The sequence below is a fragment of the Etheostoma cragini genome, chromosome 1, assembly GCF_013103735.1.
Source record: "Etheostoma cragini isolate CJK2018 chromosome 1, CSU_Ecrag_1.0, whole genome shotgun sequence".
In the NCBI taxonomy this organism is placed as follows: Eukaryota; Metazoa; Chordata; class Actinopteri; order Perciformes; family Percidae; genus Etheostoma; species Etheostoma cragini.
Window position 1 is genome coordinate 17,496,682 of NC_048407.1, and position 23,332 is coordinate 17,520,013.

General features: G+C 38.7%; 5 protein-coding genes across 8 annotated transcripts in view; 2 read left to right on the forward strand and 3 right to left on the reverse strand.

The window, feature by feature from the left end:
- Positions 1 to 567: 567 nt before the first annotated feature.
- On the reverse strand, positions 568 to 4,987 carry sdhaf2 (succinate dehydrogenase complex assembly factor 2). 3 transcript variants are annotated; one of them, XR_004657676.1, is made up of 5 exons: positions 4,765 to 4,987; positions 3,504 to 3,727; positions 2,299 to 2,408; positions 1,037 to 1,257; positions 568 to 905 (listed from the first exon to the last, which is right to left on the reverse strand). XR_004657676.1 is itself a non-coding variant. In XM_034879483.1 (4 exons), exons 1-4 carry the CDS (start codon positions 4,789 to 4,791, stop codon positions 1,127 to 1,129), a joined length of 492 nt encoding a protein of 163 aa, XP_034735374.1. In that variant the 5' UTR covers positions 4,792 to 4,987; the 3' UTR covers positions 568 to 1,126. The 3 variants fall into 3 exon arrangements, 2 of the variants coding, with proteins under 2 accessions (XP_034735374.1, XP_034735384.1); XM_034879483.1 differs by having other exon boundaries at positions 568 to 1,257; XM_034879493.1 differs by lacking the exon at positions 4,765 to 4,987 and adding an exon at positions 4,618 to 4,659 and having other exon boundaries at positions 568 to 1,257.
- A 74-nt stretch (positions 4,988 to 5,061) lies between these two features.
- LOC117949320 (cleavage and polyadenylation specificity factor subunit 7-like) lies at positions 5,062 to 10,257 on the forward strand. The gene is made up of 9 exons (XM_034879469.1): positions 5,062 to 5,654; positions 6,163 to 6,366; positions 6,566 to 6,669; positions 6,840 to 6,985; positions 7,070 to 7,412; positions 8,120 to 8,223; positions 8,857 to 9,001; positions 9,122 to 9,351; positions 10,002 to 10,257. Exons 1-8 carry the CDS (start codon positions 5,583 to 5,585, stop codon positions 9,345 to 9,347), a joined length of 1,344 nt encoding a protein of 447 aa, XP_034735360.1. The 5' UTR covers positions 5,062 to 5,582; the 3' UTR covers positions 9,348 to 9,351; positions 10,002 to 10,257.
- A 944-nt stretch (positions 10,258 to 11,201) lies between these two features.
- polr2l (polymerase (RNA) II (DNA directed) polypeptide L) lies at positions 11,202 to 12,757 on the reverse strand. The gene is made up of 3 exons (XM_034879509.1): positions 12,487 to 12,757; positions 11,893 to 11,997; positions 11,202 to 11,479 (listed from the first exon to the last, which is right to left on the reverse strand). Exons 2-3 carry the CDS (start codon positions 11,985 to 11,987, stop codon positions 11,371 to 11,373), a joined length of 204 nt encoding a protein of 67 aa, XP_034735400.1. The 5' UTR covers positions 11,988 to 11,997; positions 12,487 to 12,757; the 3' UTR covers positions 11,202 to 11,370.
- A 2,503-nt stretch (positions 12,758 to 15,260) lies between these two features.
- On the reverse strand, positions 15,261 to 15,554 carry LOC117948186 (cell cycle exit and neuronal differentiation protein 1-like). The gene has a single exon (XM_034877721.1). It carries the CDS (start codon positions 15,552 to 15,554, stop codon positions 15,261 to 15,263), a length of 294 nt encoding a protein of 97 aa, XP_034733612.1.
- A 3,876-nt stretch (positions 15,555 to 19,430) lies between these two features.
- The window catches only part of dagla (diacylglycerol lipase, alpha), a 36,420-nt gene continuing 32,518 nt past the window's right edge, over positions 19,431 to 23,332 (forward strand). Inside the window, exon 1 of one of the 2 annotated variants that reach the window (XM_034879451.1) lies at positions 19,431 to 20,252. The gene's annotated coding sequence lies outside the window, so the exon portion shown is untranslated. The remainder of the gene's footprint in view (positions 20,253 to 23,332) is intronic. The other variant, XM_034879460.1, reaches the window with a different exon arrangement.

Here is a 23,332-nt window from a genome sequence, read left to right on the forward strand (position 1 = left end):
CCACAGCAAACCCATACGGATCCAGGGAGAGAATTCTAACCTTATTAACATGGCTTTAAGCAAACATATATGTGCTTTAATTTGAAACACAGCTTGACAGAAAATTCCACTGATGCTTTGCCTCATAAAAGCTGTAATAAAAAATCTGCCAGGCTAACGTCTGCTTCATCCTTAAATGCTGTGATGGCAGTATGGAGTAGGGTGGTTTTTGTGGGTTTTCAGGCAGCTTGTGCCTCAGTTTTCATTATCTATAAGTCTGCATAAAGATTCTCAGCATTCAAATGTTGTGGGCTGACACTGTCACATTTCATCCAGCATGACAGATAAGATATGTGAGATATAAGGTGTTTTACAGGTGACCGTTTTTGCTACAGAGATACCAAATTCAGCAGGTGCTTCGGTTTGACCGTCATTGAAAATAAGCTGATCTGCTTCCATCTGGTGTCCATGTACTAATACTGCAGGCAACACAACCTTCATTATGCAACAAATACTGTCACTAATGGTTACCTCCGGTGTTTTATTTAATCCTCTGGTATGTTAAAATAGTAATGAAAGAAGAGGAAGTAGACTGTACAGCATCAACATTTATTTAATATGTTTGTAATAACAATAAAATCATTGAACAGAACCAAACCATGACAACCCAACAAGCTACGCTAATTAGTGAGTCTTTCTGTTTAACTGTCTGGTATAGAAACTGATGATCAACTTGTATACATTTATCAAAGCTGGCTTATTCAGTAGGCATCACACACATTCAGCACTTTTAATTTACAGTCTTGAATCAGAGATTTACAAGAAAGTGATTGTAGAACAACAACTTCCTAATACATTGAGCATTAATGTTTGCTCAATCCACAAACTCCATTTAACTTCCACGAATTTCCTTCTCCCTGTAATGACTGGAGTCAGCAGGGGAAATAGGCGGGAGTATTTATTAAGAGGTCTATATTTCTCGATAGGTTTCTAAATATTTTCCACTTCACAATATTTTGTTCATTCTTCCATGTATAACTGGGGAAACCGAGCTGACCTCTGAAGGGTTTTTCTGGTGGGATATGACACTTATATTTCACCAAGTACCCCACCTAAAAGGAGGCTTTGAGAAGGTCTTAAGGGGACCTCATTGCATTTCCTTTTCCAGGTACTCCAAGCTGGGTGCATCTAACCTCTGTTCATGGTTGTGGTTCTTTGTGAACTCCTTCAGCATTTCCATGACCTCCCCTTGGTAAACGTCAGGGGTGGGCTGAGCTTCTGTGAGCAAAAAGAGAACAGGTTCAAATATTATTAATTATAGGGGAAAGGCAAAGTGAGATTTCAGATGCTTTATTTTATGAAAGAAGATTTACACTGAAACAGATGGCTGAAGAGCAATGAGCACACAGAGGGGGAGCCCTTCTGACATCACCATGGTCTATTTTAGGACAAGCTGAGAACATAAAACTGAAAAGGCTGACGTCGGCGGATTCAACATGATCTTGAAGAAATCATAAAAGGTGTTGAAGAAAATGCACCTGGATGTTTGTTTCTTGTTTCATATTGCAGTAATTAGAAATGCAATTGTGATCCTTCCCACAGCCGACAACAGTGTTGCTGCAGAAGACATTAGATTCCTGGGTTTGGCTTTACCTGGTAAATGTCAGGCCTCGTAGAGGGCGGATTCAAAGCTTCTCATTGGTTGTGTCAGAAATGCAATGTTTATTGATTTCCAGATAAAACCATCTTGGTTAATACTTTGAGAGTATATACTGTGAGTATTCTGATTTGTGTTTTTCAGCTATTCTACAAAACAAAACAGACACACAATTGAATCAAATTAGATGAGAAAAGTGGCAAGTTAAACTGGGACAGTAAATGAGCTCCCAGGATGAAGTCCGAGCCAAAAGAACCAGAATTGAAGTTCATTTGTAAGCAGAGCAGTGATTTAATTATTTCAGCGTCATCAGCCATGAATGATGAATGATGTTAAAAAAACAAAGCTTCTTATAATTATTGTACCCTCTGGAGTTTGCAACAATTTGTGGTGTTGCAGACTGAATTTAAAATAAGAAAGTTGGATTTTAGGGCCGCTGTTAACACAAAACAAAACACCAAGTGGAAGCAAATATTTGTGGGAACGTTAATATTGAAAATCTAAAATGATTTTCTGTTATTAAATATGTTAAGTGTTTTGCACTGAAGATCTTTATTTTTCATCCAAATTTCTTTCTATCCCTTGCTGGCTCTCTAACAAATGAGTTGAATGTATTATGTCTGATGTGATGTGTGAGTTGAAACTATAAGGTCTTCTCTCACCTGTTGCCCAGTAGTAGATGTCCCAGTCATTGCTTGGTTCATTAATCAGTCTGTCATACTGCAGCAGCTGCTTCTCACTCATTGTGTTCAGGTATTGCTTTGCAAAAAGACTACAAGAGAAATGGAGAATTCATTGGAGTATTTCTGTAAACGGAAAGTCAGAGTTACTGGTAATTACCTAATTACCCTGGTAATATATAGATATTATATTGATATCGTAATACGAGACCAGATATCGTCTTGGATCGTAATAAGGCATAAATGGTGTCTTTTCCTGGTTTTAAAGGCCTCATTACAGTAAAGTTATGTCATTTTCTGAATTTGCCAGACTGTTGTAACTGTTCTATTATTTGCTTTTACCCACTTAGTAATTATGTCCACATTACTAATGATTATTTATCAAAAATGTCATTGTGTAAATATTTTGTGAAAGCACCAATAGTCAACACTACAATATAGTTGCATTGTCAAAATCCAGTGTGTAGCCGGCCTTAGGGCTCATGTGTCATGACAGTGTCATGTTACTCTTATGTACATATACGTTCAAGTAGTGTTACCAATACGTTTTACACTGATCTATAAAAACCCTAATTTTGTCTTTCTATTGTATACTTTCTTTACGGTATTACCGTTCCTGCTTCCCGAGGAAGGTAAACTGGGTAAACCCTGACAAATTTCTGGCAAATTTGAGATTTGTTCTGCAAGTCAATCTGGCCAAGAACACAATTTTTCCAAATCAAAGCACCAATCACAACCGTTGATTGCTTTACACAATGTCGATAGCGCAGCGACAGCTAGCAGCTTTTTGTGTTTACATTCAACATGATGCCCACCGAAGCGCAGCAACCTGTTAAGGTTGCTGTCGCTGCTACGTCACCCGGATCGTTGGTCTGATTGGTCGAAGGACTATCCAACTGCGCCCAGAGGAAACGGGCTGTGGATGAAGCTTGCCCAGACCAACTCTCAGTTACAACTGAGAAGGGTCTGATGTCAACCATGCTATCCTGACACTGCTCACACTGACCTGTAGGATGTTTTATCATTGTGCTCATTGTGAACTTAAATTAAAAAAAGACACAAAAGAAACATTAAAACACCTGTACTGTACCACTGCTCTAAAGTGTGTGTGGGGTAAAAGAAAAAAAAGCATCCCATATAATATAATCTAGATATATATCTAGATGAAGACAGTATAGTTTGAGAACCTGAGCAAAATGCAGTTCTCCAACATGCCCCTCTTGCGACTCTCATACAGCAGGCGTTTCTTCTTGATGTCAGCGGGCTCACCAGGCCTTTCCTCCCAAGGGGGCAGAGGTATCTCGATCAGGTCTCCCTTGGTGTCATCTGGAGAATCTCCACGGTAACCACGACATGGTACCAGCCCTGTGACTGCTGGTCTCCCTGCTGCCCAGCACAGACCTGCCACCAGCTGACGGGCAACAAACACACATTTGAACAAACATTAGTGCTTATCATCAAATACATGTAATGGGTCAAATATTCAATGTGTAATCCGTTCAAAATATTCTGAAAATGCAGTACTGTTGTTGAGCTACATATCAATGCTTTAATCTATAAACTGGAGGCTTCTAATTAATAAAAGATTTTAGGGACTGTGTTTTATTTTGTTATCTTCTGTTATTAATATTTGTATTTATTTATTTTATGTTTATTGTGACATGATGGTCATTATAGTGTCTGAGAACGCAAAACCTGAGTCCCACTGAGAACAAACACTTCATGGATCAATTTAGGATTATTCTTTTATGTTTATTTATCCACCATGGACAGGCATCTGTGTGTGTCTCTGTGGTGTTGGTTCCTACTTTGCACTGTGCTTTTCGCTGCGTTGATGAGTGTTTTTCCTGTTACACAAAAAAAATGTTTGTGGCTTGGATGTATTTGCTGACTGTTCAAAACACAATTGAATATAGAATTATTGAGAAATTAAGCTTACATTTCAAATGTATCAATGTAACACAATGCACAAGTATCAAATCAAACTACAACTTTTACTTCTTCCTTCTATTAATGCAGCTCAACGTGATTCATAATATATTTAAAAATATATATGTCTGAAGTTCAGTTAGACTACATTCAATCAAATAACACATTTGAAGAAGAGAGCGAAGTAGAGGAGAATTACATCATATCTAATGCTGCCCTGTTGTATTGGAGAGCTGTAACTACTAGCTGGCTAGACTGTTCAACAGTCCCCCCTAACGTTACAACACCAAACGAACTGGACTCAACAACATTGAGCATTGAAACTCCAACTAATGTAAAACTAAATGTAATAGCATTAACAAGATAACTCACTCTTTTCGCAACTACAGAAGAGAGCATTTCACCCTCTTTCGCGTAACCTAACGTTACAACACCAAACGAACTGGACCCAATAACATTGAGCATTGAAACTCCAACAAATGTACAAATAAATGTAATAACATTAACAAGATAACTCACTCTTTTCGCAACAACAGAAGAGAGCATTTCACCCTCTGTCGCGTAACCTTGTGTAAGCTGCTTCTCCCTGAATCGTTGACGATGTCTGAATGTCAGACACAAGAATTACACAAACGGGGTAACGTCACAGCAGCGCACGGGCAACTAACAAGGAGGGACCGGACACACAAAAAAACAGAAGAAGAAAAGAGGGATCGGACACAACTCATACATGACGCCGTATTGCTAAGGTAACAGTAATGTTTTTATCCACAGGAAACCACAAATAACATGGAATATGTAATAGTTGTCACTTAATGTGTGTATTTTCAGTAATTTACTTCCTGTATACTCAATATAATCAGAATTTTAACCTCCTTGACTCTAGGAACCAAATGTTGTTAGTTGTTGTTAACCGGTAAAATATTCCTGACGCACTGAAATGTTCACGTACTAAAGACTAGTTAGCATCATTAGCATTACGTTAGCTGATCAAAGAGCAAGCCAATGGTAACGTTACCATATCTAAATATTTGTACGTTAACTCATACACGACCGTGCATGTATTTTGAAAGTGTTCATTAAAACACAATTTCTCGGGTTTGGTCCGCTTGTCGTATTCTCGGTTTATCGTCATATTTTGTTTTAGCTAGGTGTAGAGTATCATATCGTGCGGACTCGTTAGCTAACGTTAAATGCAAGGCGTAACGTCAACAAAAACTCCTGAATATTGATAGTGCACCTGTCGTGTACTGATCATATGCAAAGTGTGCGAACTACACTCAAAACAAAACAAACAACCCAACTGGCCGTCAACTGAATCACCGTAGACCCACGGGATGGCTGCAGCTGGACCCAGTACCTCGAAGGACCTCGTAGATCTTTACGGTGACCTGAATCAAAACGACGACGTGAGTCTGATTTTTACGTTTCTCAGTAAATGTAACATTGAAAGCAGCACAGGAGTTTTAAAGTAAAGGTATCGGGACTTGCTTTGGTGGAGTTTAAATGCAGATTTTCTTTTGATGACGTTACCAGTGTGAACTGATTTCAAACGTTTACCGTAAGAGAAACGTTATTTTTGAATTGGGTCCTGTAGTTAGATTCGGAACGTATTTGCAATAAAAAATAAAGCTCTAGTCCAAGTTTTCTTATTCGGAAATGTATTGCCTTAGGTACAATTTTCTTAGGAAATTCGCCATTTTCGTTTGAAGCTGTGCCTCTGTATTGTGTGTTGTATTCCCCACAATAGAAAATGCACTCAATCAAGCAGGATATCAATATTACTGCAGCTGCTGACGAGCTCTAGGATTTGCATTTTCTTCCAGCTGTTTATTGCTCATTTATGCTCTGTACATTGAAATACACAGGATGATTGCATATAAGATTGTTTCTTTCTTCATCTTCTTTTCCACACAGGATTTGGACAGAATTGCTGAAGCAAATGAACTTTTTGATGCTGTTCTGACTGGCTCAGTTGATCAGGACAATAAAGTTAAGACACATGTGGCTCATACAAATGATACACCGTCTAGCACGCAGGCTAAATCAACAACAGTGAGAAGCCAAAAAGAAGGAAACTCACAGAGGAGACTGTCTTTATATATTGGAAATTTCCCCTGGGTAAGTAACACTTTCTATGTGCTATGTTAATTGTTACTGTATTTTCCAATACCTTTCCCACATGGGCTTGCAGAACACTGTTTACAAGAAACAGAAAACAGAAACATATTACCCAATGAGAATTAAGATCCTAAGTAACTTTAAATCTTCCTTCCAATCGTTACTCACCCTCTTTTCCCAAACCTGCTACTACCTCCAGTGGACATCTGATAAGGACATTACATGCATGGCTCAAACATTGGGTGTGAGGGACATCAAAGAGATCAAATTTGCCGAGAACAAAGTTAATGGCCAGTCAAGAGGGTAAGTGGTTGCAGATTAAGTCTTTTATAAAAAGAAAAGCATTTCATGTAAATAGATTTTTTTTTTTTTAGAAAAAAGGGAGTATGTGTTTAGATTTATTAGAGCTCTGGATATCTGTTTCTTAGTGCTGGTAGTCACACATGTGTTGTTTCTTCTTCTGTGTAACACAGCTTTGCCGAAGTGGTGGTAACCTCAGAAGAATCATTGAAATTAATGTTGGAGAAAATACCTCAATGTCAGCTCAATGGGGAAAGGATAGACTGCCGTTTTGCCACCCGCCAGAATCTCAGTGTGTTTGAGGACTTGGCAAATAAACGTAAGAGCACCACAACTTTACATTACATTGCAAAATGTCAAATATTACTGTCATCTTTCACATAAAACAATGTGTTCTCTACAGGTATACCCCTGCGTCTGAATTCCAAAGACCCTAAGGACTCGGATACTTTGGATAAGATTCCCTCGTTATTATCACAGGAGCCCAGCCCTCCCCCTATACCTCCACTTTTTTCGTCACATCCACTTACAAACAGGTTTCCATCATTACCCAACCCTTACCCAAATCATCCACCTCCTCCTTTCCCACATATGCCGCCAAACATCCCCCCGCCCATGCCACCCCATTTTTTCCCTCCTCATCCAGGTCATATTCCCATCCAACCCCCTCCCAGTCTGCATGTAAATCCAGCGTTCTTCACCCCTGCACAAGACGGGCACAGCAGCAAAGCTTACAGCCAACAAAAGTGAGAACACGCACAGTTTTTTATTTATAGCTATTGCAAACCATAAACAGTAATGTGTTTTGTTTCACAATAAGATGAGATGATAATATTGTTGTTGAAAGTGAATCTTCAAAGCATTAAAAAGACCAGGGTACAGAGAGTAGGGCTGGGCGACATGGAGAAAATCATATATCACAATATTTTTGACCAACTATTTTGATATTGTCACCGCAACAATATTGTGGTGTTGACTACTGGTGCTTTTACAAAATACTTGACACAAAACCACAAGGGGAGATTTTTGATAAATAATCATCAGCAATGTGGATATAATAACTAAGTGGGTAAAGCCAAATAATAGAACAGTTACAACAGTCTGGTAAGTTCAGAAAATGACATCACTTTACTGTAATGCAGCCTTTAAAACCAGGAAAAGACCCCACTTATGCCATATTACAATATCCAAAATCTAAGACAATTTTCAGTCTCATATCAAGATATCGATATAATATCAAAATATTGTCCAGATCTGTCAGAGAGGAATGCAAAAAAATAGAAAAGGTGCAGATAATAAACCATGTAAAACCTATTTAGGATAATACAACAAATTGAGATTCAGCTTCTTTGTCATAGCAATAAGAAAATAACTTTTACGGCAACAGTTATGTTTTTAGTAGTAACTTGTGGTGATGGTTAAAAAACTGACGTCAACAATCTGTATTTTTCAGACACACCCCTCAAAGTACAGATCGAGACTTTGAGGAGCTAATGAACAGAAATAAAGCAGTTGCCAGCAGTGCCATCAGCAAGGCTGTGTCTGGAGCAACAGCTGGTGAGTACAGCTGATCAGATTCAGTGGAGCAAAAGACTACAAACACATGACAACAAGGACTGGTCCCTATGACTTACATGACTTGTGACCCCACCCATTTAAGATTGAATTTTCAATTGATACCCTAACTTTTATTATGTTGTTAAGTTAGAGATAATATACAATTGACAACCAAATTAAACAGGGTACCTGTATAAATATACAGTACAATGTGTAGAATTAAGAATTAGAAATGAATAATGCAACTCTATGTAGAAATGTTCATTTTTGTGTCTTCTATTAGGTGTCATGATAGATTAATGCCAAGAATAATCAATCTCAAATTAGTCACAAGACAACTATGTGGCAAAGATGGAGTCCAAATACCGACTGAAGTCATTTCAGTCTTTCCTGGATGTTTGTTTTGCAGGCAATGTAGATGTTTGAAATATTTTCACCTTTGCTGATATTGATTTTCAGTCTTTGTATAGCTTGAACCCAACTGGGTTCAAGTAAGTGCTTGAACATTTTGCCTAACTTTACTGCATGCGGGGGTTAAATGTCATCCATTTTTAAAAACGTTTAAATAAGCCTTATCCTAAGAACTTGGGAGCAACTGTGTCTAATATCTAATTTCTCCAATTGCTAATGCAGGCGACTTGCGGGTGGCCATGGAGACTCTGTTAACTGCCATTGCCATCATTAAGCAGTCCAGAGTGTTCGGAGATGAACGCTGCCAAGCCCTGGTTACCTCACTCAAAGACTGTCTAGTCTCTATTCAGGGCAACTACGGTTACAGGTTTGTGTAATTATGCTTCAGGACACCTAGAAACAATGCTGAATGTCTGATCTCTTTGTCCATTCAGAAACTGAAGCTGAGGCTGGAACTACTGTCGCACATACACACCTTTCTCTGCAGGAGTAGCAGTCGTTCTGGGGACGAAGAAAGATGCCGGGACAGGGGTCGTGACAGAGAGCGAGAGCGGGACAGGGAACGTGAAAGAGAAGATCATTTCGGTTGGGAAGGTGCGGGAATGTCTCGAAGACAAAGAGAACATTCCAGGAGTGGGGAGAGGGACAAAGAACGCTCACGGGAACGGGAAAGGCACAGAGATCTCAGAGATCACAGAGACCGATACCGCTAACTTGGTAAGCTTCCTTCTTATTTAATTCATATGTTTCTATCAGACCATTTCATTTTTGGGCATGTGCACCATACATTTCAATAAAAAGTCCTGCATTTCTCCCTGTATTTATTTACAGTGTGTGGCGTAAGAGTGCAGATTACTAGGTTTATTTTAAGGTTTTAAGTTGTAATAGATAAACTGTTAAAAGAACCACAATCCTTTGGTTTAGTGTGCTTTATCAATGCGTTTCAACCTTTTGGGCAAATTACAGTTCATGAAGTGGATGTCAGTAAAGTAGTTATTTTTAGAATGAAGTTCTTACTGTACAATAAATGGTTAAGTCGGCAACCAATTATGTCACCACTAGACTGTTAATACATCATCATCATCATCACAATATACCGTACAGAGATAAGGTGCATATGCAGAACTTGATCTGAAGAGAGATGTATGCAAAAACAAAATAAGCTTTTCACTCAATATAAAGGTGAATAGCGCATTATGAATCACAGGAATTGGCATAAAATGCTAGTACAAAATGCCATTAAGTAGTACTGTAGTAGGAATTAAAACACACCCTCTCAATGTATATTAAGCTGTTGGCCCTTACAGTCCATATTTAATTTTTGGAAACATTGCTTTAAAAACTATGCTCCTCCTCTCCCCACCCAGATTGATGGAGTGCTGAAGGGTGAAGCCGGGCAAAGACTTAATTTCTGCCCCAAGTTGTATACGAACCTAGTGGAATCTAAGGTGAGACTGCAGCTTTATCTCCAAAAGTCTGAAGTGTACTTTTTCCTGTTCTTCACCAGTTGTCTGTAAATACTGGGACTTTTACCTGTTGAAAAAAATGTGGTTGTAGATTTGTTGCTGGGACATCAGATTCCAATGCTTGCATGCGCAGGAACACCCCTGAATAACTTATAAATAACAAAAACAGTGTAATGTTTATCACTTTCTTTTGTATTAAATCTAGAGATTAAAAACACATTCCCTGAAAATATTATTCTAGTGTTTTATTTCCTCAGACATGTAGGTCTCAAAAAACAACAGCAGCCACAAGTGTCAAAAGTACATTCATTTCTCAGGTAGACGTAGAGATGATATGGTATAAAAAGACTTCTCTAGAAGTTTCAGTATTAACTCAATCTTTTTACTGTAGGAAAAGTGTAAAAGTACAGGTTTCTAAACTATTTAAAGTATAAATGTAATGTCAAAAATATGCTTTTTCCTATTAGATGGCAAGTTTTGGAAACATTAGATCGTGGTACTTGGGTGCACAGAGCTTGCAGCACATTCCAAAGGAGTTGTTTTTGCATCCAACCATTTCAAAAAATTCTTTCAGGTACAGCCAGGGATGTAGAAGGGTAGGCTGGTCTTCTTGGCTACCAACCTCCTCGCTGGTGCTTGGTTCGGACATTTCGCTCGAGTTCTTTGGGTCTCTGCCACGGACATCTTTATACTAGGCTACATACGTCTGCTATTTCCTTATGGGAGTGTGATGGGATCTGTGTCATGTGCAGGTGCGATGGATCGCATACAGACCAATAGGGTATCAGAATGGTATGTTTATACTTCTCATCCAACCACAATCAAATTCACTCTTTCTAGGCTATTCTTAAAATGTAAGGAGTAGAAAGTACAGATAATTGCGTGAAAATGTAAGGAGTAGAAGTAAAAAGTCTGCTTTAAAATAATTACTCCAGTAAAGTATAGCTACCCAAAATTTCTACTCGTGTAAGATAACAAATTATTTGTACTTTGTTACTTGACACCTCTGGGCAAAGCACAAGTTTGATAACTAATTTTCATCTGACAGTTCCACTAGAAAGATTATATTAACTACATAGGCCAGTAATACTGGAAACAAATTCATTTAACAGCTTTATTTAAAAAAAAAAAAACATTAGCAAAACACAAATGAATGTTCTGAAAGTCTTCAACGTAGTCAGCATTTCTTGTCACATCAACATATTAACAGAGCTGTGGCATGGACATTGAATGTGTCCACGAGGTCCATGCAGTCCTTGAAGGTGCCTAATTACTTCTCCAGTGGAGCATAATTCAACAATTTCTCAATAAGATCCACATGAGAAAGGAGCATCCGCCGACAACAGTATCTCTTCAGGCCCAGGGCATCAAGGGCATCACTGAAGTGGGAGAGATGAGGTAATGTTAGTACTAATGCATGGCTTACAGATTGCTGAATGAATAAGTAAAATGCATGGACATTACTGCGGACAGTAGTAAGGAAATGAACGTAAAAGCCCAAGGGAAATGCTATTTAATGCATCATACGTCTGATTGAAGACAACTTGAAAAAAATAAAACGACCCGTGACAGATGAATAGGCTAAGAGTTTTTTTTTTTTATGTGTTGCATTTCTACTTGACTGCTTCAAGACAATTATTTTGGCAAACATGCTTTGTTGTGTGGGTTTTGACTTGAACTTTATTCACTATTTACGTAATATATTGCCACGAACCACTGGATGTAGTACTAGCAAAATCTGTGTGGAGATGTAGCTAGTGCATGACAGGAGGCAGCAGGTAACGCATCTCACCCCTCAGTGTACTCGGCCTGTAGTAGGCCGAGATATGCCTCCCACTTGTTACCCACGATCTTCCCACACGTGAAGCACCGGACAGGGATGATCATTGTAAGACACCTGGAGACAGAGGCACGTCATCCTGTTAACATTCATACCCGAGTGAAAACTGTAATGAAGCTTTCTTTTTATACAAGTAACGTTACCATTGTGGTCAACAGAAGTATGTGTTAAAACTGTCAAGTTTAATAAGATGAATGTTCCTCCAAATTGGAAGTTGAGCTGTAGTTAACTTGTACCGGATAACGTTAGCTAACGTCAATGTTTTGCAAAAATTCCCGCTAACGTTACAAAAAAAGCTTTAATGGCCGTGTTATCGTTTAAAATATGTGCACAAAATAAGTCTTAAGCTTCAGTTGTAACTGTAGCTAGCTAGCGGTTACCTATGAGCGAAGATAGCCGATAGACTGCAGCCACGCGATTAGCACAACAGTAGCTAGCTAGCTAGCTAAACAGTTAACGTTACCCGTCAATACCAAGTTGCCATGAGTTCATGTGATGGTAATTTTGTACCAGTCAAAACAATGCGAAAAAGTTTTAATTACTCACCGTCACGAATCTAGTTTATCTTAATATTAAATGTTATGGGAACCTGAGAGAAACTAGGTGTGATAAAGCGATGTTAACGTTAGCTTCCCTGGTTCTCTCCAGCCGCAGCAACACTTCTGCCCCAGCTCCTTCAAAATTAAAGCACAACTTCCTTAAAGGCTAACTGATAATACACTTGGACCATATTATATTAAGATTCGACACAAACACGTATCAAGATATTTGCCAACAACTACAAATATGTAAATGTGTAGAATGGACCAAAACAAACCATTCTGTTTTGTTCTCACTCATCATGACGAAGTATACTTCAGAACTGAAAGAGTGTACAGTGCTACATACCAGGCATGCTTTGACATCTTCCTAACTATCTTGTCCTGTTGCGCCTGCAAGTCACAGCATATAGCTTTATGATTTTTTTGGTGCATTGTTTTGGAGTCCCCAGCTAAATATCCGGCTACCTGAGTAAAGGTTTAATCAGCCAACAAACACCTTTAAGGGCGCAGAAGAACTGATAATTGGCTTTCTAAGCCAGTCTAGATTTATAATTGAGAATAAAAACACTAGTACAATTCCTACACATTTCCCTTAACATAAATATTATAGCAAGTACCCCTCAAATTAAAATGATTAAAACCATGTACTGACTGCTGGTGCAAAAATATTTTACAGTTGAACCATACATGTTGTCGAAGATTACTTAAGTCAGTAGTTGTTCACCCTGAACATTTAGTCAAATAAGTAGTTTCAGTGTTAATGAGCTTAAAATAATTAACATTTTTAAAGTTTTATACAATACAGTGTATTGACATATACAGAACTCAAAAATAAAATGGAAATTTAGTAGATTAGTAAATTAAGATTTAAAAAGGCGTCTCCAGCATGCAAGTATATCCTAATTATGTTGCCTTGCCAGTAAAATAAATCCCACAAACTCAATTGAATGATCAGTTTAATTGAAAGACAATTTCACCTCTAAGTAATTCATATTACTGAAGCTCTGTCTGCAAATAAATGATCCCTGATTCTGAATATTTGCAAATAAATACTCACATGGGCTGGTTCACTGTCTTTAATAAAGGTTGGTTGACGACCTCTTTCTCTTTTTACATTTAGGAGTTTGGGGGCAGAAGGGAGTGTGCATAAGGAAAATACATTAGAAATATATATATATATAAAAAGAAATATATCATAACCATCGTTCTCATCATTACAGTCACCATGAAAAACCTCATCATTGCATTCATCCCTATCATCTGTAACATCACCCTCATTGCCATCAACATCATTACCAACAATATTATTACATCATCATTATTGTAATTTAACTTGCTACAGAACATGTGCTAAATGAGGAGTCCTATCTGAATTATTGCATTTATACGCTGTTGAAATTATGAAAATAGGATTTCTGTTTTTTGTTTTTTTTGGTACACTGTTTTGTACAATGTAGGGTGAAGTTTGTTGTGGTGTTGGCATACCATTGTTTGGGAGTGTTGACTGTGGTGAATGAGGTATGTCTATACAATTTGTTTGGCCAGTAATGTGCTGTGAAAGTCCCAGGTAGCCTACCATACAACTAAAATCAAATAATGGTGTGTATCATTATCAGAACTGTATTTCTGCTACCTAATTATACAACATGGACATCCCATGAGCTGTACATACGAGTGGACACTATTGTGAACAGTGAGTGTTTGCTGCTGTGAATGCTTGACTTTTTTTTTGATTTCCTCGAGTAAACTGTACAACAGTAGTTCATCTACAGCCCAACTTCCATTGTATTAGCAACTGGCTGCTGTCATTACATAATAGTTGTACGTCGTTATGAATGAGGATTAGAATTTTTTCCTGAAGCCATATAACGGGAACACAATGAAGACATAAACAACACTCATGTTTTTCCAGCAGGCTTTAAACCTGATAATGTAAGACTAATGGCTGTTCAGCATGCTATCGCTAAGGATCTACTGTAGGATGTTAAAAGATTCAAACAGCATTACTGTGGATGTTGTGCAAGACATAAAAGGTTATTGATTTGTTGACATAATTTGACAGTAAAATAAAACATTCTTATTCTACAGCAAGAGGTAACTTCACTATTATTCTCTGACACATACTGTACGTGTTTTATCTTCTACAATCCCTTACATCCCAATCCCTAAACCACTGCATGCTTATATTTTCTATCTCTGAAAAAAAGTGTGTGCAATACATCACAGTGCATATTTCCATCTGTTTCTCTTTCAATATTCTTATTTAAAATGTAAAATAAAAACCTGAACAACTCTGATAGCTATATATTGCTATCTATAAGTTTCAACATTGTTAATACAGCTTTTCATAATCTTTTAGCAAAGTGAACCAAGCTAATTTTCGGAGCAAGAATGCACAAATATCGCAAGTTTCTGTCAATATTTGTGCAAACTGGATTAAACAGGATAAAGCAGTTGAATATGCTACCTTAAGTAGAGTTTAACCTTTTTAGCTCAGTATTACAAAGTGAGTTTGTTTTAAAATAAATTGATTAATACTGTTCTGATGTAGTATTGAAGCAACTTCATGCATACATTATGTGTAATTACGCTCCATATACAGCCTTTATCAAAACATGAAGGGGGTTGATTCTCTACAAGTGAAAGCAGGCCAAAAAAAACAAAACATAAGATGCACAGTGGCTCCCCATCCCCCATCTCTACTATAATAGTCTGTGAACCACTCAGCAGCAACTATCTAAGTCATACTTCCTATTAATATGAGATAATGATTTGGTTTTAATTTCTCCTCGCAAGTAGCAACACTCCCAGAAAGATGGCTCCTACAGCAATAACCGCACCACCTATGAAAAAGGGTTTCAGGTGTTCCAGAGAGTCTGTGCCGGAGGCCGCAGCCTCGTCACCTGCTGCTTCATCTTCTGCTGCCCCATCCTGGGGAGGAGGTTGCTCGGGCTCAGGGGTCGCAGGGACTGCAGGGGCAGGTTCAACCTTGCGTGGGGCGACCGGCTCCTTCTTCTCTGCTTTAGGTGCCGCCTTGGGTGCTGGAGCCCCAGACTTGGCCTTGGCTTCCATGGACTCTGGGACAGAGGTGGGGTCTGGTCTGGTCAGGAGGAGTCTTTAAATGGTCAGCTCTGTGCTGCTTCACTAGAGAAAACACAGCAAACAGACACAGCCAGATGATCCCTCTAAATTAGGCTCAGATGTCATGTTATCTGCTCTGCTGAATCTAGAGACACTGACATACAAAAGAGACCTTAAAATGTGTGTACAGTGATGAAGCAGTCATGTAATGGTGGGGCCTTAAAAGTGACCTTGGAAAAAGATGACATTGCTGGGAACACACTGATGCTCAGAGGACGAAATGTATTTTGGTCTCAGCAGCTGTGACATTATCTTCCACTGAAAATGTTACAATGTTACAGCAGCTTCCTGTGTAAAGCTTGTTCATGGGAAAATCTAGCCGTTTTGTAATGGAAGAAGAGGGAACTGCAGCTGCAGAGCGTATTTAGAGTAGAGGACTGAATCTCTAATTCTTTGATCACAACAAAAGACAAATCCAGATGCAGTAACGTGTAGATTTAATCTCTTCCCCTATCTTGCTCTCTGTTCTCTCTCTGCATGAGTCATTTGTGCTGTAAGACAAGATGGTAGAAAGAAATAAGGACCATCATGACTGCAAGGAAATCAGTGAAATGCAAATGAGGGGGGAAAAGAAGAATAAACACTGCTGAAATTGAATGAACGCATCCTAGCACTTTAAAGAATACAGGCTGGACACGTCTTTATGAAAAGGCTTCCTATTAAATCCTGCCGTGATGTGATGAGAGGAAATATGGACATTACCTACCTCTCCAACAGCTCTGTAGAGATTACAAGAATACCAGATGGAGGGAGGAACTGCAGCAGTCTCTGGAAGTGAGAATGTCCTTAATATAGGAAAATGAGAGAAAGCAGAGAGATAGAGGACACTGAAAGCAAAAGGGAGGAGAATGAGAGAGGGGGAGAGGAGAGACTGGGATATACCATTTAGCCCTCAAAAACAGGGGGAGTCTATTCTTTGATTACATCCTGGGTTTTAGAGCCTTTTCAATGTAGCATATTCTTAATTCCAGTGAGTTTGTGGGCTATAATAAGGGTTATTTAAAATGCAAATTTAGTGTTTGATTATCTATCATGAGATAACTAGTTACCATTTTTTTAGGTACAATGCAGTAATAGAAGGTATTTGGAAAATGACACTTTAATTGTTTTGGCTCTACACAAACACATTTTTTAAAACACTTTATTTGTACATTTTCAGTTATCACGTAAGACAATCGCTTTTAATTAAATCCCTTAAATAACCATAGAAAAACAATCTCAACAACAGAAGGACAAAGACGGACCAAACCCAAAATAAACCTGACAGACTTGTCCCAGACAACAGATGGACAAAAGATTAAAAAAAATAAAAATTAAATTAAATTTTAAAAAGTGCACCTGACATTCTTTATGACAGGAGTGATCAAGGGCAGGTGTAAACATTCAGAGTTCCAGTTCCAGACCAGGTAAATTGTTCACATAAGTTATCAGAGGGTCCCAGGTTTTGTAGAATATGTTGATGGAAGCGTTGAGGGTACATCTGATAATGTGCATAATGTCCCAAATCCAGTAGTGGCATGATGGAGGAGTAGCAGCCTTCCATTTAAATAAAACCAAGTTTCTAGCTAATAAGGAGGAAAAGGCAAGGACCCTCTGCAAATGAGCAGGAGGAACAGATAAGAAAATCAGAAAAACTACCAAAAACAGCAACCAAGGGAGAAGGTGAGATCTTATAAGCATAAGCATTAGAGATGAATTCAAAAAAGGATGACCAGAAAGAAAAAGGCTTCAGGCAAGACCAGAACATATGATAGGAAGTAGCTGGCGTCTGTTTACATTTATCGCATAATGGTTCTACATTTTGGAATATTCTTGCTAATTTGGCTTTGAAAAGTGCAACCTGTGTAACACTTTAAACTGTATAAGAGGATGTCTGGAACATATGGAAGTAAGAGCCATATCCCATTCCCTATCAGACAGCTGCGTCCCCAAGCCATTTCCCACTGTTTTTGAATATGTGAAATAGAGAGATTGCAGCTATCCATGATCCATGAAATAAATGACATTCTGCTCTTATTTCACCCTTAATAGGGAATCCAATACACAAATACATTTAATTTCAGATTAAACAATTACTGAGGTTAAAGTGCTGACTTTCAACTTTGGGTGTGTTTGAGGCGGTTTATGTCTACCTGGTTGACATTGTTTTTAACATTCCATAATCTCCCTTTTAAACTCTGTACAACTTTTTTATTCATTAAAAACATTTATATTTTTTTTATTTTTAAAATTTCTATTATACTTATAAAACTTGACTTGCAGTGGACTTGCAAAACTTTTTTTTATCATGTTTATTGTGACTGTTATCAAGCAAATACCTTGTATGTGAAAAGCTGTCAAAAACCGGATCTTGATTCTTTTTATGCAAAGTCCCCACATTTTCTGACAGAGCAAGAGCAGACTGACAGACCGTTGATGTAAACGCATCCAAACTAAATCAGAGTTTAAGTCTCATTGTTTTATTTCAAAAACATGTGCTTTAGTATGGAACCAAGCCAATACAGTCTGCATTGTACAGAGACTACTCTACTCGCCTAACTAGTTCATTTTAGAGCTAGACACATATGGGTAACCAAATTAATTACTCTCTCTGAAGGCTCAACCTTACCCAGCATGCATTGAGTGAGACCTCTTTTTAACCTAACTGAAAATATGTCATTTTTTTTGCATTTTGCCCCACCCAATACCTTGGTGACACCATTTACCATAATCTTCTGTCAATTACCATATAATGGTTGGACACAACACATAATCACGTATGAGTCACGTTGCCTTCTTATCCATGAAGGGAAATCATCCTGCATCACATTTGCCCCTGTCTAAACAAATGTGCTTTATAATATGAGTAATGTTACATGGAAAATATGCAGAGGGAATTCTGTTCCAATTGACACACACAGTTAGGAATGGAGCCCTGATGTCAGCAGTCTGTGTGAAAGTGAGAAGTGCCTGAGACTGGACGAGGGAGTGTTCTGATGAGGTTTTTCCTCATTCATTTGATCTATTTTTAAATTACTGGTCACATAGCTTTCGCTGGTTCGCCTGCATTTTGTACAGATGACAGCACACGCACTTCTATATAGGCTATATATTTTATGACGTAACGCTGATCCACGCCCAGTATACGTCAAACAAAAAAAGATCGTAGCATGTCAAGATAGTAATCGGTACAGTGTGGAGTTGTCGTTAAATCCGTTCCCTGCTAGATGACGTAACAGACACTGCCAAAGCGAGTCAGATACAGAGAACTGCCCTTGGTCAGTAAATCCAAACTTATCAAAAACAACTCATACTCGAAAATCAGTCCCTTTCCCCTTTTTCTGTCAATTAATATCTTCTCACCTAATCTGTATAGGCTATATCACACTCAGTTGGGTGATGTGACAAAAAAATAGACAAGAACTAGAAACAAAACGTAAAATTGTGGGAGGGCCTATACGGTTATGGTCCAGACCAAAGCCTACATTTTTGATATTTAGTAGAGCCTAGTTTGTTTACTAACCTCACAAGCACAGACCGTAAACATTAACAAGTCACAAATCAAGCTTTTTTCATCCCTTTGGTAACCATAGAGATTGAAACGGTGTGGGTAAATTCTAAACTGCGCATGCGCTGTGGCAAACCTGAACCAACCCAACTATGATGTTATTTTTTTTAGGTAGCCTAATAATATTTTTATTAACAAATATCGTTAAAAATAGACTGTTCCCACAATCTTACAACTAACTGACCTAGCAAAAGAATGTCAAATCCCAGTCAATCCCCCCGGGGTCTTTCTGGGTGACTTCCCAAAGGGAGTGGTGTCCTCTCGAAAGACACTGCCCTCTTTGATTCTGTTGCGGATTCCTTGATATTCAGAAGCCACCGGTGGCGCCCTTTCTCCACATAATCCAGCACATCTATGGCATAATCTCCCAAGTGTATATGCGGTCTGCCATTTACTAAAACGAATCAGGTGTGCGTAAAGAGAACGTTGTACGGGATTTGCGCAGTCAAACACGGAAGGTGGATACTGGATCCGTAACGTTCCGTACTTTTTCAGTGGGGGGAAACATCCGAGGGGATGGGCCAGATTGTGTGGAAATGCTGCCTTCGTTTAGCTGCTATCCGCGCTGGGGTTCGGGAGTTGTCCGGCTGATGGCACACACAAGCTACCGGCTAAAACGGGACAATCGAAGGGCTCGTCTTGCTTGTCAATCCCGAGGCACTCTCTGTAGATAGAAATCATCATGCCGAGCTCCAATGGAAGAACGTAAAAAACGACCCACACTCAAGTGACCTGCCACAGAACGACGTGTTGCAGTTAAACGGAGAACCAAGAAGCCGTTAGTGTCCAGCGGTTTGAAAACGATCGCGTAATTAATAAGGCACTTAGGTGGCATGTATCAGGGTTGCCACAACCGAGGAAGCTCCAGCTCTTTGATTTCTCTGGATCCATTTATCCTCCGGTTGTAATGACGTGTGTACGGTTATTATAATTCCATCGGTGAGACATTGGTGAATTCATCCCTCCCAACCCTGAGCCGGTGTCGGGGACAGCGGGGCTGACGCGCTTCGGCAGTCGGAAGGATATGGCAGAGCGAGTGGAACCGATGCAGTGGGTCTTGGCAATGCATCGTCAAAACACAGGTGAGCACCAGGATGAAAATGACTGACTGACAGTCTGACTGGTTACCTGCCTTTAGCTATATGCAGGAGTCAGGACAGTCAGCCCGCCGTGGCGGTGACAGGCTGACCCGGTTTCGCTAGTAAATCCTTGTTGTGGACACATTTCTTAGGCCACATCTACATTGGGTAGGCCCGCAGGATGCCACCTTAAGCAGCTGCCCTGAATAAAGGAAATTAGACAACACCGCCGCTGCTTATAAGACTAGTTGGAATCCCACATTTTGATGCTTTTGCACATTTAAACACCTAGGTCTGCTACAGCTAACTGTAGTGCCATCACAAGTACAACAGCTCAGCTTGATGTGAGTGTCTTAGCCCAGTTGGTGTAAAATGCCAGTACTGCAAAGTATTCAGTTGAAGTAGCCTTTAAGTTAAATGACATACCCCATTACCAACATCAGTGTTAACCGCATGTGTTACATTATTTCCTTATTCTTTATTTAGAGGGCTATATGATCACTCCACTTGTCTTTTCATTAAGAGAATTGACTATGCACACCTAAAGCGTAATATATCCAGACTATATCTGCTTTTGTTTGGGCAGTAGGTGACATGTTTCCCTTTTAAGAAAAGGACATAGCACAGCGTCAGTAAGAGGAATGTCACACCTGTTTATCACTCACATTGAGAATATTTCACAGATAATTCACAGCCTCCCTTTTCTCACGAATTCCAGTAGGGGATGTTGTTTTGTTCATTCCACTCACAGTGCAAAAATACAGCCATTAAGCAATATTTCAGCAACTGACCAGAGGTGTCTGTTAGGGAGTGTCAAACAGCCAGGATAAGGAACACCTCCCAAGGGCTTTGAAAAGAAAAATATGGAAATCAAGTATTGGAGAGATGTAGTCTGCAATTTCTGAGCTAAACAAGAGATAAGCTCTGTGAGGAAGAATGAGGAAAAAGGGGGAAATGTGACACAAAGCGCCACATACTGTAGTCTGTTGTAGTCTTCTGTTTTATGTAAAGATTCCTGCACTGTGCCCTGCCTTCTACCTTAAGCCTATTCAGTATAGAGGAGCTTTAACAATAAACATTTAATCAGATTTAAACTAAAAATTACCCAAAGACCATCCAAGTAATCAACAACACCGGTGTTTGCACCTGGTCTACTGGCATCCCTTTGGGCTATTACCCTAGTGGAAACCTTTGCCTCCTGGGAGTCCTTGCAGATACAGTATGTTGTCTCTTTGTTTTTCCAAAGCGCACACACACAATGTGTGACATTTTCTGCTAAAAAACCTGCTCCTTTTCTCTAATATTAACTCTTTTTCTATGATTTATTTGACTGAGCAGGGCTTAATGCTGGTGTTCGGGTGACACAAGCTTTACAATAACAATCAAAAAGAAACATTTCTAAGGTTGTTTTTTCTTCTTCTGCCAAGCCTAAAATTATTGGGATAATCGGCTCTGTTTCTGTACTGTGTGGCCCATAGAGCAGCCACACTAGAGACTTCTCTCTATGGTGTCAGACCAAAGGAAACTCCCTTGCATTTATATCATTTATACTATACTAGTATTACACATATCGGCTGTGGATATGTAACTGAGGATTTATTTGAGCGAAAATGTGACTCTTCTAGGTAAATTGCAAATATTCAGATCATTTAAATCCTTGTCTGACAAAATGAACCCAGACAAAATTAGATAATCTTGTATTAAATGTATAATGCCATGGGCCCATGAAATCAAAGTTAATTGTGTTGTCTGTGTGTGGAATACATGTCGGCACACAGGGCACATTTTCATTTTTTGTATTTTTATGGAAGTATTGTTTTTAAACTTTTTGTCTGTTATACCACATTTTGTAAAACATGTTAATTAGAACAGTAATTTAATTACAAATTATTTATTTATAATGGGCTGTTCTAAAAATCTGGGTTCCAGTAACCTCGGTGTATTCAATTGTCAGACATGACGCTTGAAATGTAAATTCATGAGAGATAACGAGGGAATTAACGGCAACTTTGCAGTTGTTAATAAACTTCTGTCACTTCGGTCAGGTCTTCTTTATGTCTTGTGGAGATGTAGATATCATAGCATGCCCCTTAATTGTAGACTTTTTACCAGTGCATCATGGGGCATGTGATCCATATAATGTATACAGTGCTGTTCATGAGTATAAGAACCTCTGCTTAAGTTGCCTAAAAAGAGGAAAAACAAATACGTTTTTGGAAATTAATCTTAATGCCTTAATGGAAAAAGATTAGGGAAAATCCAACCTTTTAAGGACACCAATTTTCTTTGTGAATGAAGAATGTATTGTAAATAAATAAATATTCTTCCTTAAAATACAGGGGGGCGGGAGTATATACACCCCTATGTTAAATTCTCATAGAAGCAGGCAGATTTGTATTATTAATGGCCAGTTATTTCATAGATCTAGGATACTATGCATCCTGATAAAGTTCCCTTTGGCATTTGGAATTAAAATAACCCCATATCATCACATATAGTACCCTTCACCAGACATAAAGATCAACATACTTTTTTTTCCAGTTAGCTTAATAGCTGGTTTGATTTGCATTGGGAGACGATGTTATGTAAAGTATTCCACGACAGTATCGAAGTATGGTGAAGGGTATGTGAAGATGTGGGGTTGTTTTGATTCCAAATGCAAAAGGAACTTTATCAGGATGCATGTTGTCCTGAATCCATGAAATAACTGGCCTTTAAACATAAAAATCTGCCTGCCTCTAAGGGAATTTAACTTGGAGGTGTGTACACTTACACCCCATGTATTTTAAGGAAGAATATTTATTTACGATACATTATTCATTCTCAAAAAAAATTGGTGTCCTTAAAGGGTGGATGTTTCCTAATTTTTCAATTAATTAATTAACCATTTTCCAAATGATGGTTGTTTTTAAATGTATTTATTCCTCTTTTTTGTCAACTTAAACAGGGGTTCCTATACTCATGAACCGCACTATATATATGTAAAAGGGCATCACTCTGTGATAACCTGGGAGGCAGTTTTGATTATCTGGCAGGTGCTTTTGCCCACCAGATGTGTGTTTGTGTGTGTGTCCCCTCATAGA